The sequence below is a fragment of the Carya illinoinensis genome, chromosome 5, assembly GCF_018687715.1.
Source record: "Carya illinoinensis cultivar Pawnee chromosome 5, C.illinoinensisPawnee_v1, whole genome shotgun sequence".
Classification (NCBI taxonomy): domain Eukaryota; kingdom Viridiplantae; phylum Streptophyta; class Magnoliopsida; order Fagales; family Juglandaceae; genus Carya; species Carya illinoinensis.
In genome coordinates, this window is record NC_056756.1 from 34658980 (window position 1) to 34677211 (window position 18232).

Consider the following 18232-nt stretch of genomic DNA (forward strand, 5'->3'; position numbering starts at 1 on the left):
CTTTCATTTATTTTATTATCTTTATTTATTTAGTTTTAATAAATTGGTTTTTGATGCAGGTTTATTTAGCATGAATAAAGAGCTGAAAAATTTTAAATTTCGGAAGATTCATCATGCAACCAGGGAAGTTCTTTTTATTTCTTCAATCCTTTTTACTTTTGCATTACAATGAGGACATTGTTTAGTTTAAGTTTAGGGGTGTAAACTCCTATAGTCATTTGATTCTCTTGTTTTCTAAGTCTTGGGTTGTTGATGGGTTGTTTGATTCTCTTACCAAGCATGCATTGGAGTAAGATTGAATTATCTATGACTCTGAAATTTGTGATTGAAGATGGTTTTGAGAAAAATTTTCAAAAATTTCTTTTATGTCAAGTGGAGTTTTGTGGACACTTTGGTTTAAATCTTTGACCTTGAACATAATTGAGCACATAGTCATTTTTCTCTTATTCCATTTTGCTTATGAAGAGAAGAAGTTGAATTAATTGAAAGAGGGAAGTTCGATTTTGCTTTGCTCTAGAATCCATTGATGGGTCCTTGAGGCGAAATCCTAGTTGAGACCAAATATTAGAGAAATGATCTAGGCATTTCTTTGGCATAACCAAAAAAGCTTTCCTAGCCGTCCTAAATATCATGTCATCATTACATGGTGTGTTTCCATAGTCAACCCCCTTGAGCCTTCATAAGCCTTTATTTATTCTTTGAACTACATAAACCATGCCCGCTCTAAGCCTGAAAAACAATGAATCTACCTTTAATAGTTTGAGAAAATACTTTGGTGGAGAGTTACATTTAAAAGAGAAAATTGGTTTCATGATGAACGGTATTATGTTTGCTTTGTTTGATCAAAGAAGAAGAAGAAGAAAGATAGTAAAAGTGAAAACAAAAAACAAAAAAACAAAAAAAAAAATAAGTCACTAAACGGAGTATGTATCACCTCGGATTTTGTTAAAGGAAATGTTGGTATTGCTTCAGTGATTACAGCAACAATAATGCCACAAGTATGAGCATATTGCCAAGAAAGAGCTATGATTTGAATCATGTAGGTATCTCTTGTAGTGTTCTCTTCACTAAGTATTTTCCCAGTTTACTTTGATTTTCCATATCCAGTTCTTTCTTAACCCTCACCCTGTGGCCTATCATTACAACCTTATTAAAGACCTTTTGATCTCTGATTTTGGTGTTGACTACATTAGTGGAGAGGATTTCTGAAAATTGGACTTATGGGGTTAAGTTTTAAGAGAATTCTTCTGATTTTAATTGTTCTGCTTTTATCTGAGTTTACAGGTGGTTTGAGGTTAAATTGACTATAGCACACACACACTCAAGGTCTTAGCTTTAGGTTGAAGTAAACGCCTAACTCTTGCTTGACAAATTGTAAAATTTTTGATTGATTTTCTTGCTATCTTTGATGTTAAAAGAGTAAGATACTAGTGATGAAATCTAAATTCATAAAAGCTTGGTGAGTGATGATACTTCTCTTTAGGGCTGAGTTGATATTGCCTAAATTATCATTTTTTTTTCTTTTTGTTTGAAGACAAACAAAGTTGTAAGTTTGGAGGTATTTGATGACTTGCAAAATTTCGTATTGCAGATTTTACAAGATCGCTCGAGCGGAGGCTTTTGGCCGCTCAAGCAAATTCAGGTAGATTCAAACGCTCGATTGCCGCTCAACAGTGAGCTCGAGCGGGTTGCTGGAAAACAAAGATCGCTCGAGCGGAGACATTGGCCGCTCGAGCAAAATCAGGCAGAGTCGAACGCTCGACGTGCGCTCGATAGGATGCTCGAGCGAAATCAGGCAGAGTTGAACACTCGATGTGCGCTCGACACCCCGCTCGAGCGAACATCGTAATTTGACAGATTTAAAGTTTTCTGCCGTCACACCATATAAAATGGATTTTTCACTCTATGGTCGCGGTTGTTGACTGGAGAACACTTTTGGGACAGAAAAATACAGATAGAAGGATTCAATTCATCTGTTTTGGAGAGGGAATTCCATATATTGCACGTACGTTGGAATCATACACGAGCACATACGGGAGAAAAGCATTGAATCATTTCCTTGAGTTTTTTAAGACGAGTTGCGGCTGCGAAGAGTATTTTTCAGCGTTTATTTTCTTCCAATATTTTCAGAACAATTATGGTGAATTTGTTTATGTTGAATTCCATTTCTAGCATGAGCTAAATTTTATTTATTCTATGAAAACAATGTAACCTATTTTCGAACTATACTTGATTGTCTATGCTAATTTAAGGCAATTCTCTCTTTGTTTATCTGATTTATTCTGAGTTTATTGCTTCTAACTAACTGACCATTGATTAGATGATATTTAATCTTGTGATTTGCTATCGAAAGAGGGAATCATAGGGTAGATCTTGAATATTTCAGCATAGGTAAATATAGAGATCGAAAGACTTGTATGAACCTATGTAGTAATTAAATCATTGATCTTATTGCTATCTTGATTATTTAATTTGTATATTCTTGTGTGAATTGATAAACAAGAGTCATTTCCAATTGACTATCGAAAGAGGCTTTTGGATGAATTAGAGATTTGCTAATAGACGAAAAGAATTAAATTAAATTAGCTGGATGAGAAAAACATAGTGAAGAATTAGGTGAAATCGATTTTCTAGAAGTTTTCTTTCCCATTAATTTGATCTTTGAACGTCAGTTTTATTTCCTTTGCATATTTCTCTTTGAGTTGATCTTAGTTTAATTTGCAACTACAAAAATCTTAGTGATTCCTCTAGATAAAATCGAGATTAGTATAATTTTAGTATTTGGCAAAAGTAAGGTACCAATCCCTGAGAACGATCTTTTCTTATCACTTTATTATAAAACTACGATACTGTGCACTTGCAGTTTTGCACCGATCAAGTTTTTAGGGGTGCTACCCGCATATGCGGGGGCGAGGGCACACCTTCCTCGCACCCTACCTCCGCATATGCGAGGGGTGGTATTTCCATCCGGCACCCTGCCCCCGAGAGGCAGGGACGGGGCCCCCGCTCCAGTGTCGGGGGGCTGGGCGAACACCCCATCCGCCCTACCCCCCGCCCACTTCAAGAACACTATATCCCATTGAGCTTAAAAATTATTTTTGGGTCTAAAAATTTTTTTTAGACCCAAATTCTTATATAATTAAATCGTAAATTAAAATTTATATATATAATAATTTAAAAATTAATAACATAAAAATTATGTTAGTAATTTTTAAATTTGTTAAACTTGTTCACAAGAGTCACAAGAGAGTGAGACTTGTTCACAAGATTGCATATGGACATCACACATTGCTCAAGTAAGACTCTTGTATGGTCTTGGAGTTCTATATAAAGGTGGCCTAGGGTGCCCATGCCATATGCAATCTTGTGAACAAGTCTTACTCTCTTGTGACTCTTGTTAACAAATTTAACAAATTGTCGTATATTTATATATATATATATATATATATATACAATTTGTAAAATATAAATATATATTTATAAATATAAATATTAAGTGTAGGGCGAGTTGAGCCCTGCCTGCCCCCCGCCCTCGCTTAGCGTATTTCATGCGGGGCGAGGGACCCCGCCCTGGCATGTGTGGTGCAGGGTAGCCCGTCCGCCGATGCGGGAGCGGGCCCCCGCTACCCACCCTTAACTAATATATGTTTGTAGCTTACTAAGTTGGTGGACTCATCCATTTATCTATACAATTATTTTTTTGGATGATTTTGATGGTAGTATAGTTGGGATAGATAGCACGGAATAATACTAAATAGAGTCATAAATTGTATAAGTATAGTATATATATTTTTTTTTTTAAAGAGTAAAATCTATTATTAAAAAATAATTTTTGTATATAAATTTTTGTTATGAAACTAAAAGAGAAATGATATTGCAAGAGAAAGAGTTGTTATTCAATGCAAAACTTGATCATATACAAGTGAATGATACCCATATATATAGGAGTACAAATGAGTTTAGATATAACTTAAGTCTTAATTGATGGCTCAATGGTATTAATTGATGGCTAAATGGTCTTAATTGATGGCTAAAGATGGTCATACAAATAAGTTTAAACACTCCTCCTTTAGATGACCATACATAAAGAATATGCATCGTTAAGATCTTACCAAGGAAAAACCCAGTGAAAAAAAACTAATGGCAAAAGAAAAAGAGTACAACATTTCATGTGTACTGCCACGTGATTTAACATTGCCTCATTAAAACCTTGTAAAGGAAAACCCAGTGAGATAAAACTTTAGCGAAGGAAAAAGAATACAATCAGTACAAGTCTTCAATACATTTACTCCTTCTGAAAAGTACATGATAATAGGTCTTCAAGTTTTCGCATCCAATTTATGCACAATCTTCTTAAATGTTGCAGTTGGTAATGTTTTAATGAATAAATCTGCCAGATTATCATTTGATCGTATCTTCTTGACATTAATTTCAGCTTTCTCCTGAAATTCATAGGTATAAAAGAATTTAGGTTAAATATGTTTGGTTCTATCACCTTTGATATATCCTCCTCTAATTTGAGTAATACAAGCAGCATTATTTTTGTATAAAATTGTTAAACTATCATTAATCACTGGAAGACCACACTCTTCTTGAATATGTTGAATCACTGATCTTAGCCAAATACATTCTCAACTTGCCTCATAAATTGTAATAATCTCTGAGTGATTTGAAGATGCAGTAGATAGTGTTTACTTGACAGATCTCTATGATATGACAGAATTTTCATAAGTAAATACATATCCAGTTTGAGGTCTATCTCTGTGTGGATCTGAAAGATAACCTGCATCCGCATATCCAACTAATTGCGGACTTGATCCATGTTGATAAAATAATCTCATATCAACTGTACCTCAGAGGTATCGAATGACATGTTTAATACCATTCCAATATCTTCGAGTTGGTGTGAAACTATATCTTGCAAGTAAATTAACTGAAAATGCAATATCAGGCCGAGTGCAATTTGCAAGATACATCAGAGCTCCAATTGCACTGAGATAAGGTATTTCAGGACCAAGAATTTCTTCATCGTCTTCATAAGGACGAAATGGATCTTTCTGCACATCAAGTGATCGAACAACCATTGGAGTTACTCAGGGGATAAGCTTTGTCCATGTAAAAGTGTTTCAAGACTTTCTCTATATAATTTGACTGATGAATGAGAATTCTATTTTGCAAATGCTCCAACTGTAGGCCGAGATAAAATTTCATTTTGCCAAGGTCTTTCATTTCAAATTCATTTTTTAAATATTTAGCGGTTCTTCTAATCTTTTCAGGAGTTCCAACAAGATTTAGATCATCAACATAAACCGCAATAATAACAAATCCTAAATCTGATTTCTTAATAAAAACACATGGACATATTGGATTATTCTCAAATTCTTCTTTCAATAAATATTCGCTAAGGCGTTTATATCACATACGTCCGGATTGCTTTAACCCATATAAAGATCTTTGAAGTTTAATAGAATACATATTTTTGGATGTACTCAGGTTAGAAGCTTCAGACATTTTATATCTTTCAGAGATTTTCATATATATGTCATGATCCAATGATCCATATAAATATGCAGTGACCATATCCATCAATTGCATATCCAATCTTTTTGTAACTACTAAACTAATCAAAAATCTGAATGTGATTGCATCTATAACAGGAGAATATGTTTCCTTATAATCAATCCCTGGTTTCTGCAAGAAACCTTGTGCAACAAGTTGTGCTTTATATCGCACAATTTCATTGTTCTCATCACACTTACGTATAAATACTCATTTATATCCAACAGTCATTACATCCTTTGGTGTTTGTACAATTGGTCTAAAGACCTCTCGTTTTGCTAGTGAGTTTAATTTATCTTCAATAGCTGATTTCCATTTTGGCCAGTTATTTCTACGTCGACATTCTTCGACAGTTCTTGGCTCAATTTCTTCATTACTTTTGGTAATGTCAAGGGCATTTTATATGAAAATATGTTGTCGATAATAGTTTTATTTCTATCCAAAATTTCTCCAATACTCATGAAATGTATCAAGATCTCATTATTTTTAGGTACTTGTCCCTCTTCAATGGAAGACATTTCATTAAATACCTCTTCAGGAGGTTCTTTTTCAGGCGATTTAGTCTCTTCAGGAGCATCAATTACTCTTATAGTCTGTGTTATGGGTATGGACTCTTCGGGAGTACCAAATTCATTTTGTATTTTTCTCTTCCAAAGAATTTTATCCTTTGCACCAATAGGTCGTCCACGCTTCAGGCGTATCTTAGACTCACCTATTGTTGTTTTGGCAACTTGTCCTTCAAGGACTGCAATCCTTGCTGGAACATCAACAACAGAAATATATGATTTTACCACACCTTTAGTGTCAGTAAATACATCCGATAATTGATTTGCAACACTTTCCAAATGAATAATCTTTTGAATCTTTAGTTTACATTTATTTGTACGAGGATCAAATTGAAAAATGACTTTATTTTCCAAAGTAATTTCCTATCGTGCTTCAGGCACTAACTTCTCATTACCCAATGTTAAAAAAATGGATTCATCAAAATTACAATTCTCAAAACATGCCTTAAACATATTCTCTGTAAGAGACTCAAGATATCTAATAATAGATAAAGAATCAAACCCAACATATATCTCAAGTCTACGTTAAGAACTCATCTTTGTACATTATCGAGGTGCAATTGGAACATATACCATATATCCAAAAATACGAAGATGAGAAATATTTGGTTGTTGACCAAATGCAAATTGTAATGGAGAATATTTGTGATATGCTGATGGCTTAACTCGAATCAACGATGATGCATGAAGTATAGCATGTCTCCAGGCAGAAATAGGAAGTTTTGATTTCATAAGTAAAGGTCAAGCGATTAGCTGAAACCTTTTAATTAATGATTCAGCTAAACCATTTTGAGTGTGTGTGTGGACAACTGGATGTTCAACATCTATTCTTATTAACATGCAATAGTTATCGAAAGCTTGATATGTAAATTCACCTACATTATCCAATCAAATAATTTTAATTGGATAGTCAGGGAATTGTGCTCGTAGTTTAATTATTTGGGTAAGAAGTTTAGCAAATGCAATATTTCTAGTGAAAAGTAGACAAACATGTGACCATCAACTTAATGCATCAATTAAAACTATAAAATATCTTAACGGTCCACTTGATGGTTGAATAAGCTCACATACATCCCCATGAATCCTTTGTAAAAATAACGGAGATTCAAGAATAACTTTTGAAAGAGATGGTTTAATAATCAATTTATCCTGAGAACATGCAGAGCATGGATATTCATTAGGTAAGATAATCTTCTGATTCTTTAGGGATGTCTATACGAATTATCAATTATTCGTTTTATCATTATTGATCCCGGAAATCTAAGGCAATCATGCCAAGTCATAAATATTTTGGGGTCAATGCACTTCTGGTGCATTACCACATGTGATTCAATTGTTCTCATTTCTGTATAATACAATCCAGATGAGAGAGCAAACAGTTTATTTAATACAAGATTCTAGCTCGAAATTATTTTAGTAATGAGAAGATGCTCTTTATTGTCTTCGTTGGTGGTTTCAATATGACAATCATTACAACGTATGTCCTTAAAACTCAATAAATTTGTTCTGAATTGTGAAGAAAATAGAGTATCATCAATACAAAATTTGGTACCATTACATAACACAATATAAGCTCTTCCGAAACCTTCAATTAGATTTAATGAACCAGATATGGTATGAATGTAGGTTTTACTCAGTGTTAAATTTTGAAAATATTTTTTATCCTTAAGAATTATGTGAGTTGTAGCACTGTCAGCTAGACATACATATCTATTATTCATCTCAAAGATAAAAAGTTCATCAGTAAGACTCATGATTCTACAAAATATATAAAATTTTCATTACTACAAAACATTGCAAAATATAAAAAAGTTTTACAATAAGATAAAGAAAATACATTAATTAAAAAGGAACATTTCCATCACCAATCAAATGATCAACTCTACTACTAGAATCCTCAAAGAAATCAGAAATATCAAGGTTTGTAATATCTTCTCCATCTATAGAAACTAAAGTATCTGATGGTTCAGCAAAATTTGTTTCAAACTTTTTTGTTTTTTCTTCTATAGAAACTTGGTATAAGTCAACTAAGTGCTTAGCTGTACAATAGGTACGAGACCAATGTTCAGTCATATCACATCTATGGCATCCATCTTCATCTTTCTTTAAAAATTTATTTTGAGGACCTTTACCCTTCTCTGAATTGAACCACTTCTGGTGATACGGTGTATATCTATTAATATCCCTTTTGGTGTGGTGGCTTTTAGGACCTCCACTTCTATAGTTTTTCCTACCACGTCTATGTCCTCGATTTTTTGGAAAGATGCACCATTCGTTTATGGGAATGGTGTAAATTTAGTACCATTCACTTCAATGAACGATATAGAACTAGTAGGACGTGACTGATGGTTTCTTAACAAAAACTCATTATTTTGCTCAGCCACTAGAAGACAAGATATAAATTCAAAATTTTTTTTAAACTTTCGCTCTCGATACTGCTGCTGCAGAAGCACATTCGATGCATGAAAAGTAGTACATGTCTTCTCTAACAAGTCATCATCAGTGACTTTTTCACCACATAATTTCAATAGTGAGCTAATTTTAAATAATGCAGAGTTATACTCACTAATATTCTTGAAGTCCTGCAACTTCAGGTACATCCAATCATGACTAGCTTTTGGGAGGATTACAATTTTCTATTGCTCATATATCTTCCTTAAATCATTCCACAAAATAAGGGGATCTTTTACTGTGAGATATTCAGTTTTTAATTCTTCATGAAAATGGTGCCGAAGGAAAATCATTACCTTAGCGCAGTCTTGTCGAGACCCTTGATTTCCTTCTTTAATTGTATCTCTCAGGTTCATCGCATCCAGATGGATCTCAGCATCAAAGATCCAAAATAAATAATTTTTTCCAGAAATGTCAAGAACAACGAATTCCAATTTTGTAAGATTTGATATTTTCTACGTATATAAATCAGGAACATAAGTATGTTTATATTGTAAATAAGAAATATATTCACAAAATCATGAGAATAAACATAGAGTTTCATTAAGTAATAATAAGTAATGTAATATTTCATATTCATTTTGGGAACTACAAATAATATATTAAAAAACTTACTTGAAGTAGAAAACTACTAACTTCAAAATCATCAGAACTTTCGTATTGATAACATGTTATGAAATTAAAAGAGAAGTAATATTATAAGAGAAAGAGGATATTGTAAGAGAGATAGTTATTATTCAATGCAAAATTTGATCATATACAAATGAATAATACCCATATATATATGAATATAAAGGAGTTTAAATATAACTTAAGTCTTAATTAATGACTCAATAATCTTAATTAATAGCTCAATAATCTTAATTGATGATTAAAAATAATTTTAATTCATGATTAAAGATAATTATACATATAAGTTTATAATAATTTTATATTTATTCTTTATTTATCGCATGTGGATAAACATTATTTGTAATGTCTTAAGGTTGATGAATACGAGGTTGCTTTCCTATTTAAAAAAAAAAAAAAAAAAAAAATGCGCAACGCTTTCGGACGTGACAATTTAAGACGTGGCATGACATCGTTGGTCTATTTACTGGTTATTTGCACGTTAAAACGTCGTCCCTTCAACGCAAGAATACCACCATTCAACTGCCAATAGCAGCGACTCTTCAGATTTCTTTTTACCTCCAAGTCTCCTCTCCTCTCCTCTCCTCAATACAGACTGCTTCTCTTCAGAGTTTCCGAGGTTAGTTCATCGCCTCCCCAAAAACTGTAACGAAATATTTTCGTTTGGGTTTTTTGTTCCCCGGATTTCATCAGCTAGAACCCCTAATTTCATTCCCCGAGGAATCTCTGATTCAATCGCCGAAATCCCTTTGGCCTTTGATTCAACTCTTCAACGGCTTCTTCTCTTTCTTGCATTATATTTCACCTGAGCTTGTAGATATGGATGACATGAAAGACAAGGTCAAGGGCTTCATGAAAAAAGTCAACAATCCCTTCTCGTCATCCTCTTCTGGTAAATTCAAGGGCCAAGGTAGAGTCTTGGGATCTTCCTCTTCGGGACCCACTAATCCAATCCCCGCCCACCATTCTTCGCAAGTTCCCCTTACAAAGCCGACTCCATCTCCGTCCCCTTCAGCCAGTTCGACTTCGAAACCTTTGCCTAAAAAATTATCTGATTCCAATCAGACTAGGTCGGATTCATCGAATAATTCGAGCCCCAATAAAAAATCGGCTGATGGGTTTGATCCATTTGGTTCTTTGATCACTTCTGGGAAGAGATCACAAAATGGGTATTCAATAAATGTATACGAATGTCCTATTTGTGGGCAATCTTATCGGTCTGAAGACGAGGTGTCTGTACATGTGGATAGCTGTGTCAATAAATCGGTGGAAAACATTGGTCTTTTGGATTTGCCCGACAATGGGGCGGAGTCTAGGAGTGAATTGGAGAGTTGCATTGGTGTGTTTGTTTCAGGGAAGCCCTCGGAGGGGTCGGTGGAGGTTGTACTTAAGCTATTGAGGAATATAGTGAGGGAACCGGAGAATGTGAAGTTCAGGAAAATTCGGATGAGTAATCCGAAGATAAGGGAGGCAATTGGTGTGGCTGCAGGAGGGGTTGAGTTGTTGGAGTTTGTAGGTTTTGAGTTGAAAGAGGAGGATGGAGAGATGTGGGCAATCATGGAGGCTCCTACAGAAGACCGGATCAGTTTAATTAATAGTGCAATAACGTTTCTGGAACCACGAAAGGTAGAGGAACTACAAAAGAAAGAAAATTTGCCACCTGCGACTTCAGCTCATGTGGAAGAACAGATTGAGCCGAAGAAGGTTGACAGGCAGGTATGTTGGTTATCGATGGCATATTTCAGAAGAAGTGTTGTGCTTGGTTATCATTTGTTATTTTCCTTTCTAGTGGAAATATATGCATATTCATAATTCAAGATCAATTGCGTGTAAAAAAAAAAAAAAAATCATAATATTTGCTTTCGTACTTTTTGGACCATTCTCTCCCAAATTTATAAATTTATAGTTTGATAGAATTATGGATTTTGAATGTGGATTATCTAGATGAGAACTGTGATTTAGATGTTAAAGTGATGAAACTGAAATACAAAAATTTTTTCTACTGGTTGACTTATAACTGAGGAACGAGGAGCAAGGGCTTAGATTTTTTCTTTTTGTCGTTGCCCTAAGGAAGAGGAAAAAAAACAAGAAAGAAAGTTGATAATTATCTTTGGAGCCCATTCTTGCAGCAGTAGGCACAACCGTATGGACCACACCCTTTGCTATAGCATTACCAGCCATTATTTCTGCTGTCAGGTCTTTCCTATTTAAGCATCCTCTGGCCTAAAGAATACCAAATTCTTGGCGTTATGTGATGTTGTTTTGTTTCCCGCCTCATAGCAGGGCTAAGTTGAATGCACGATAATATATTATGGTTATGACCCCTAACAAGTCCATTCAGTAGGGTTGGTGTAGTTTATCCAGTCACATTATGAGTTGCTTAAATTTCATAAAGTAATCAGAAGCCATCACTCTTGAAGATTCTTAACGGGCACACTAAAGTTATCTGTAAGTCATGACACTAACAATCAATCACCTTTTGATGCCCATTGGTATTTTCTACCAAAAGAGACTTGTGAGCTTTTATACTCCAAAAGAACTAGTCAGTATTCCAGTTGGAACCCATTGGAACTATTGTAAAAGTTTTCCTCCTAAGCAATGTGGATCCCGTTCACTACCTCCTCCACTCAATATGGGGTATAACAATCTCCTCCCATTAAATTTCTTTCATTCCCACTAGGTTGATCCCTTATAAATGATATGCCTCAAGTGACACAATTCTGGTTGGAATTGTCTCTGATATTATAATCTAAGGAATACTTATCAAAAAAAAATTATAATCTAAGGAAAGCCTAAACTACATATGGGCTATACTACAAAATGACTAGTTAATGTTATAATGGGAGCCCATTAGAATCATTATAAACGGAACGAATTTCTCCCTCCCAAGTAATGTGAGATCCCATTCACTAAGTCTGACCACAACGACCGAATTGATTATCTTCATGCATAAGAATACTAGATTACCTAGTATAAAATATTTCGAAATCATCACAAACCTCTCTTTTTCTTTTCTATTGCAATTTCTAGATTATTTATTATATGATGATTTTGAAAATACCATACTCAATCGAAGATATTACATAAGTAACAACTTATCTTCAGATAATGGCAACATCTTAGGCAACCATGAAAAATTTTTGCTGATCAGATGGTTAACCTTACAATGAATTGAAAGTTTTATTGTAAAAATAACTTATTAAAAAAAAGTTTCTATTTTTTTTTTTTTTTTGATAAATAAAGTGCTATATGGATAATGATAAATAACTTTTTTTTTTTTTTTTTTAAGTTTCTATTCTGAAAACAAAAATTATGAGTTGATGCTAGGATGAAGTTTAAGTGTTGTTTGCAGTTCATTATGTCATGTAAGATGAATGATCAGAATTCACCATGTGAAAATAGATTTTCTTTTTATCAGTAAATAAGAATTTTATTGAGAATAGATGAAAAATACACGGGACATATACAAGAACCACACCTATGCATGATAGTCTAAAGATACAAGAAAATCATGTACAGTCTATTACAGTCAACCAATGGAATAAAGTCTGAAGAAAAAAAGTTCTAAGCTTGTCCATTGTCCGTTCACGATCCTCAAAACTCTGACCGTTCCTCTCCATCCATTTGCACCACCATAGAGACGTCGGTATCATCTTCTACATAGTTGCAATTTGAGAGTCACCCCGGATGCCTTGCCAACTGGCCAAAAAGTCAACAAGCATTCTTGGCATTACTCAAAAGAGTTCCATTCTCGCATAGATATCATTCCATAAGCTCATGGCTACATCACAATGCAATAATAGGTGATCCACAAACTCACCACTTTTCTTACACATGTAACATCAATCCAATACCATGAGTTTGCATTTCCTTAGATTATCTAAGGTAAGAATCTTCCCTAACGAAGCTGTTCATACAAAAAAAAGCTTTTAGGGGGGCCTTAGTCTTCCATATGTATTTCCATGGGAATGTTGTTGTAGTGTCACAAGGGACTATAGTACAACTGTACAGTAAAGCTCCCCTTCTTGGATGGTGACCACATAATCTTATCCGCTCCTCCAGTCACTCAACAATTGTACACTGGATTGAAGAAATCTGTAAATGTGTCAATTTCCCAATCTTGGGCATCTCTAAGGAAAATGATATTCCATTTGGGAGAGCCACTTGAGAGATCCATGAGCTCTGCTATTGAAGCCGCCTTTCTTTGTGCAATGTTGTATGGTATTGGGTAGGCTTCTTTGAGGATTAGATCTCCACACTATAGGTCATTCCAGAATTTAATTCTAGAGCCATCCCCAGCTACAAAACTTGTTGATCGATGGAGATTGATCCAGCCTCTTCTTATGTGTTTACAAAGCCCCACCCCATGTGGTTCACTCACCTCATTTGAGCACCATCCTCCCCACAATCCACCATATTTTAAATCTATGATCACCCTCCATAAAGCTCCCCTCTTTTTGTGATATCTCCATAACCATTTAACCAATAAAGCCTTGTTCAAAACCAACAAATTCTGAATTTGCAGCCCGCCTTCGCGTATAGGGGTACAAACCAGAGCCCAATTCACCAAATGAAACTTGAATTCTCCATCTATTCCAAACCCCCCCCCCCAAAAAAAAAAAACAACAAATAGAAATTCTCTTTGCAATTTCTCTAACTGACGAGCCACCTTGCATCGTATTAGAAAATCAAAACCATGCCCCTAAAAGAGAAAAGCTAAATCCTTGTTTGGTTTACTCTACTTCTCAAGATTTTTCAAAAAAAGAAATCAACTTATCCAAACATCATTCAATCTCAAAAAAAAAAAATTTATTTCAGCTTTTCATCCCATCATTTACCTAGATTTCAGTGAAAATTCAAAAACACAAAAACCAATACATAAATACCTAAAAAAAATATATTCAAATAACTTTGAACTCTACCCATCCACTTTCACAAATCCTAACATGAAACATATTTCAAAACAATTTTTTTTTTTCAAATTGTCCTATCTACCTTCACAAAACCCAATAAAAAAATACACCTCGAATTTCTTTCTAAAACAATTCTCAAAACATTCTTGAAATCTCACTGACCAGAACACCCAAATTTTCCCAAGCTCAAATAAACCAACATTAGATATGAGTTCAAACCACAATATCACATATGCTTACCTAGATTTTAAGAGATAGAGGACCTTAAAGCCACAACTGAAGCACCATCTCTGCATGTAGCTGAAGTTCTATGGGGACCTAAACTCGAAATCTGGGAGGGTAGATAAAAAATTGGCATTTATTGTATGGGCATTTATGGCGCATTTATTGTGTTAGACTCTAATATTGGGTTTGCCACACAACAGCGGACCTAGTTTGACTCACACCTGCACAAGATTGAACTCATTACCATATCCTCCACCCTATACTTATGGGGGGAGGAGATGGCATTTGGTCCAAAAATTATAGACAGAAAGACGGCTTGCTATACATTTTTCATATGTTGATGGTACCAGATTGAATTGTTCTTTTAGCAAAGTACTCAGGCACTTGCCCCATTACAATAATGGAAACAATGATCCAATTTGTAGTAATTTCACAGCTCAAAGTAGTCTTTGGTTGAATGTACTTAGATGTACTATCTTATTCTTATGAAGTTAATAGCATTACTAAGTTTGTATCCTGTTGCCCTTCTATTTGATTATTATAGCAGCTCAACCAGTTTCAAATCAACTCTGCACGGTTGCTGAATGCAATCAACCCAGAGTACTTCCTTCGCTGTGCTTTAATACTGCTCCTGCTTGTTTCTGTTTAAAATCTGTTCACTTTTAGGTTATATACGAAATTCTGCAGCAGTTTTTGTTCTCTCTTTTGGTGCTTTCTATAATTACCGGCGATTGGAGTAAATCTTCTTTAATATGGAATTGTCCATCTATTATTGTCATTAACAGTTTTTTTTTTAAAGGTCCGGGTATTCTTTTCTGTCCCTGAAAGCGTAGCTGCAAAAATTGTGATACCAGATTCTTTCTTTAACCTCTCAATTGAAGAACTCAAAAGAGAAGCTGATATGAGGAAGAAAAAGATTGCAGAGTCTCAGCTTTTGATCCCAAAGTCATATAAGGAAAAGCAGGCAAAAGCTGCTAGGAGGCGATACAAGAGAACTGTCATCCGGATTCAGTTTCCTGATGGAGTGGTGCTCCAAGGCGTCTTTGCCCCTTGGGAGCCAACTAGCTCTCTCTACGAGGTTTGTCCTTTCAGCTACTTCCTATTCGATGTTAATTGTGATTTTACAACTTGCAAAAACATGTGATTTTACAATGAATTGGTACCAAAATAAAATTCCCAGAGGATGTCTTTCATTTAGAAGCTGTTATTGTTTAATATATCCATTCAGACTGGCTCTATATGAGTTACTTGCGATTTCTTGTCCATCTGTTATGTGATTCAATGTCAGTTTGTTTTTCTCTAGCTGCCGCTTTTCTATTTCACATGGAAATTTTCTGTTTGGAGACTTTTCTGGTACAAACAGCAACCCTTGGTACACTGGGTACGTGATGGAAATATGGATTGCCTGCTGGTGACAATGCCTTTTCTTTTCGGATGAGTTAGTTTGGCCCCTGGGGCAATGTCAGGTTTCATGATGACATTTTGTGCATGCGATGTGCTTCAGCATTTTCTATTTTTTCAATTCGTGAGTGAATTTGGCCCCTACGAAGTCTGTCACACTTAAAGTCTTTTGGCTTAAATCTGAACAGAAATTGCTTCTCAGAAGTAGTTTCAATATTTCCAAGGCACATTGCATGGCCTGATAGAATATTTTGTCTGCTTTTTATAGATGCATATTATGTGCTCTGGAATATGTTTGGTGATTGATTTGGACTTTTTGCTACTACTAAGAACATGTAGTCTTTAGTATTTCCTGGTCAAATGAAAATAGATGGTCAACAATTGTGTGTGTAGATCTGATGATAGTACTATATTTCATCTTGAGTTCGTGAACTAAGCTGTTTCTTTTCTGTTTTGTTCGTTTGATAAATCAGTTTGTCAGCTCAGCACTTAAGGACCCCAGCTTGGAGTTTGATCTGTTACATCCTGTAGCAGTCAGACGAAGGGTGATCCCTCATTTTCCACCCCAAGGGGAGAAAGCGTTAACACTAGATGAGGAGGACCTGGTGCCCTCAGCTCTTATCAAGTTCAAACCTATTGAAACAGATTCTGTTGTTTTCACCGGCCTCTGTAATGACCTGCTTGAAATTAGTGAACCACTTGGAAATGATTCTGCGGTTGCTCAGTTTTAACTGGGCGCGCATAACAATTTAGAGTCACTCCTGGTGGGTAGCTGTTGGTATCATACTATCATCAGTTTCCCTTTCCATGTATTTTTTAATCAAAACAGTACACCGTTCTATACAAGCACATATACATCCTACACTTCATTGATTGTTTGTTTCTGGTTTGAAATGGTTTCAACCCGAGCATTTGAATGCATCCGCTGTCTAAGCAGTGCTATACAATTTAACTAGTGTGTTCATATTGGAGGTCTATCCAAAAAGATTTGAACTTGTCGAGTTCATTGCACGGTAATACCTGATTCAGGTAACTATTCGTTGTTATAGGCCCCTGAAAGCTGTCTGAAATTGGTGTTCTTTACATGTCTTTCTTCTTTCTCAGCTTTATATATGTTTATTTTTATAACTAGTGATAGCATTTTAGCAAAATTTTCCATTAATAAGCTCACTTAACTCTGCACATCAGATTGATATTTGGCTTAAAACATTTGGTTCTCTGTTTCTTGTTTCTGCTCCCCACCCCCCAAAAGAGAAAACAAATCCACTCAATTCCTGTCGTCTGTGTCATATCTGTAGCACTAACGCTTACTGTGCTGCAAAGGAGCCTTGATGTGACAATAATGGTATCAACAGCTGCAACCTCAACGCACTGATAGTGCAGGGAACAGTGTCCAAAAAATCAGGGCATTATAGGCATGCTGAAGCTGCTGGTGTGCACCTGGAGATGCGCTCCATCCATTAAGCAGGCCAATGGTGTTCTTTAGGATTCTTTGCCTGTTTGACGAACGAGGAGATTGACTTGTATATCAAGCCTTCTTATTGAAGTAATGCTAAATATAAGATCAAGACCTCAGAGTCCTGTGTAGACACTTTGCAATTCCTTTCGTGGGAGAGGCCCTGGTCATTTGGAACCACCTCCATAATCGAGAGTATACTTTCTACCTAGGATTGGGCCGAGATCATGAAATGAAGCCCCAAAGTGTTGTGCTTCTTGCTGTACCGAAATATGGGCACGCACGCTCAACTAACATTTTTACCAACTTTTCAAGGGTTTTGAACTTCATAACTTAACGTACACAAGCTGTGGATTCATTGAAAACTGGAAACTTCTTGCTTTGTCGAGCCCGCATCGCATGCATTGTTATTAACAGATAACCACGCGAAAGTTTGGAACATGGGAACATTGACACTGCATTTTTTTTTTTTTTAATCTGGCAAGGAATTGGGATATCAATGTGCAGTTTGGCTTATGAAGGAGCATCTCACATGGCATATCTTCATTGTTTCTGGGGATTCCACAAAGAAAAAGGCACCTAAAGTGAGACTAGTGTTCTTTGTTTACGATGCAAAAGGATTCAAGAAATTCAGCATGTGATTATAGATAAGGTCGAAAGGCATGGTCCTGCAGCTTCTGTTTTAAATGAATTTCCCATTTGAAGTATGTAATTGTGCATGAACATGATGGGGGAGCCTGGCCCTCAAGAGTTCCTCACAACCATACTCTTTGCACGACCCTTAAAAAACAAGGTGAAATGAACTGTAAGAACTTAAAAATTATAAAAATAAAACTTTTCAAATCCAAAGGATTATTTTTGCCTCTACTTTGGACTAAAAGTTTCTTCCCGTTGCGAAATACCCAGTTTGAACTATAACTAATTCTCCAAAGGCGAGCCCATCACTCTAATACCCACAAAGTATTTAGCTGGTTCAAAACACATCCAATGATGCAAAGGTTGAGAGAGAGACATTTTAGAAACCCATAAAC

The 18232-nt window shown here is 35.3% G+C and overlaps 1 protein-coding gene across 2 annotated transcripts; it reads left to right on the plus strand.

Moving 5' to 3' along the window:
• The first annotated feature begins 9692 nt into the window (after positions 1 to 9692).
• On the plus strand, positions 9693 to 16666 carry LOC122310686 (plant UBX domain-containing protein 2). 2 transcript variants are annotated; one of them, XM_043124794.1, is made up of 3 exons: positions 9693 to 10922; positions 15144 to 15422; positions 15648 to 16178. In XM_043124794.1, exons 1-3 carry the CDS (start codon positions 10026 to 10028, stop codon positions 15780 to 15782), a joined length of 1311 nt encoding a protein of 436 aa, XP_042980728.1. In that variant the 5' UTR covers positions 9693 to 10025; the 3' UTR covers positions 15783 to 16178. The 2 variants fall into 2 exon arrangements, with proteins under 2 accessions (XP_042980728.1, XP_042980727.1); XM_043124793.1 differs by lacking the exon at positions 15648 to 16178 and adding an exon at positions 16219 to 16666 and having other exon boundaries at positions 9695 to 10922.
• The last annotated feature ends 1566 nt before the right edge of the window (positions 16667 to 18232 follow it).

Excerpts from the sequence above, each read along its gene's own strand:
- LOC122310686 (XM_043124793.1), top strand. The coding sequence starts at position 10,026 with ATGGATGACATGAAAGACAAGGTCAAGGGCTTCATGAAAAAAGTCAAC. Across the intron at positions 10,923-15,143 it reads CGAAGAAGGTTGACAGGCAG|GTCCGGGTATTCTTTTCTGT; the intron begins GTATGTTGGTTA and ends TTTTTTTTAAAG. Across the intron at positions 15,423-16,218 it reads CAACTAGCTCTCTCTACGAG|TTTGTCAGCTCAGCACTTAA; the intron begins GTTTGTCCTTTC and ends TTGATAAATCAG.